Source organism: Plectropomus leopardus, unplaced genomic scaffold (genome assembly GCF_008729295.1).
Source record: "Plectropomus leopardus isolate mb unplaced genomic scaffold, YSFRI_Pleo_2.0 unplaced_scaffold19510, whole genome shotgun sequence".
Lineage (NCBI taxonomy): Eukaryota > Metazoa > Chordata > Actinopteri > Perciformes > Serranidae > Plectropomus > Plectropomus leopardus.
In genome coordinates, this window is record NW_024621064.1 from 1 (window position 1) to 1510 (window position 1510).

The 1510-nt window shown below is 47.9% G+C and overlaps 1 protein-coding gene across 1 annotated transcript; it reads right to left on the reverse strand.

Moving 5' to 3' along the window:
• Positions 1 to 112: 112 nt before the first annotated feature.
• LOC121965308 (dynamin-1-like) lies at positions 113 to 1482 on the reverse strand (the record flags this gene model as incomplete). Its single annotated transcript, XM_042515462.1, has 4 exons — positions 1416 to 1482; positions 1163 to 1301; positions 764 to 850; positions 113 to 183 (listed from the first exon to the last, which is right to left on the reverse strand). Coding segments are annotated over exons 2-4 (275 nt in total), but the record flags the coding sequence as incomplete, so codon positions are not given.
• Positions 1483 to 1510: the final 28 nt, after the last annotated feature.

Genomic DNA, 1510 nt, shown 5'->3' on the forward strand with positions numbered 1-1510 from the left:
GGGACAGACAGGGACAGAGGGACAGAAGCAGAGAGACAGAGAGACAGACAGGTCATCAGTAGGTCAGTTGTTATTTTTTTTTTGTGTTTGTGTGTGCGAGTGTGTGTCTCACTTGGCGAAGCCGATGAAGTCGTCGTGGTTGGTGTTGATGTACGCCAGCTCGATGTCGATCAGCAGCAGCACCTGCAGACACAAACAGGCGACACAAGTTGTGACGTCACATGTTGTGACGTCACATGTTGTGATGTCACATGTTGTGATGTCACAGCGGCGGGTTTACATTAACCCTCAACAGCACAAACTCAAACTGTGAATTCAAAACACGCCAAACAGAAACGCATCAGTTTTTAAAAACTCCCGTTTATCGGATGTTCTGACGCTCCGTGAGGTCTGATTTCAGGTGATCGTAAAAAGACAGATTTCATAAAACCGCCGTGGAAACACGTTTTAGTCTTTTATAGCTCGTATGATGTGTGACAGCAGGTGGCGGTAATGAGACTTTATGGACGCCGACCGCCATTAAACCCAAAGAAGAAGAAGAACAAAGTCACATGACGTTAAAACGCAACTCTGTGAGGACGGAGGAAGACACCGAGATCTTCTTCGCTCTGATGCCAGACAGACATTATTAGATATTAGAGTGACTTTATTGAGCGACTACAAGAGAAATAAAGCTGCGGATGTTTTGAACGTCCATCACCATGGTTACACAGTAGCACAGATAGACAGGAGGACAGACAGAGAGAGAGACAGCAGGACAGACCTGGTCTTTGGTGCGGTTCTCTCGGTCTCTGATGTGTTGGGTGACGATTCTCTCCATCTCCTCCCTGAGCATCGGAAACTGAGCAAGCTGCAGAGGACACAGAGGACACAGAGGACACATGGGAGACACAAGAGACACATGGTCAGAGGACATACAGGAGACACGTGGTCAGAGGACATACAGGAGACACAGGAGATACATGAAACACATGGTCAGAGGACATACAGGAGACACAGGAGACACATGAGACACATGGTCACACGATCAGAGGACACAGACATAAGTTAGAGTATGGTGATGTAGTAGTGGTAGTATTAGTACCTTCTGAGTACACTGCCTGACGGTGTTGTGTTGTAGTAATAGCAGTAGTATCAGTAGTAGTAGTAGTAGTATTAGTACCTTCTGAGTACACTGCCTGACGGTGTTGACCAGCTCGCTGATCACCAGGTCGACACATTTCTGACACGGCTCTTTGATCTGAGCGATCAGACGCTTCACGATGGTCTCGAACGCCATGTCAGGTGTGAACAGACCCGTCCTGCACACACACACACACACACACACACAGGTGAGCTCACAGCCAGGTAACACACACACACACACACACACACACACACACACTCTGTCACAGCAGGTCTCGGCGTGTTCTCACCTGATCCCGTGGATGTTCTTGATGGCGTAGCTGATCTCTTTTCGAAGAGTCTTCTCTTCACTCTCCAACTACACACATGCAAACACACACACACA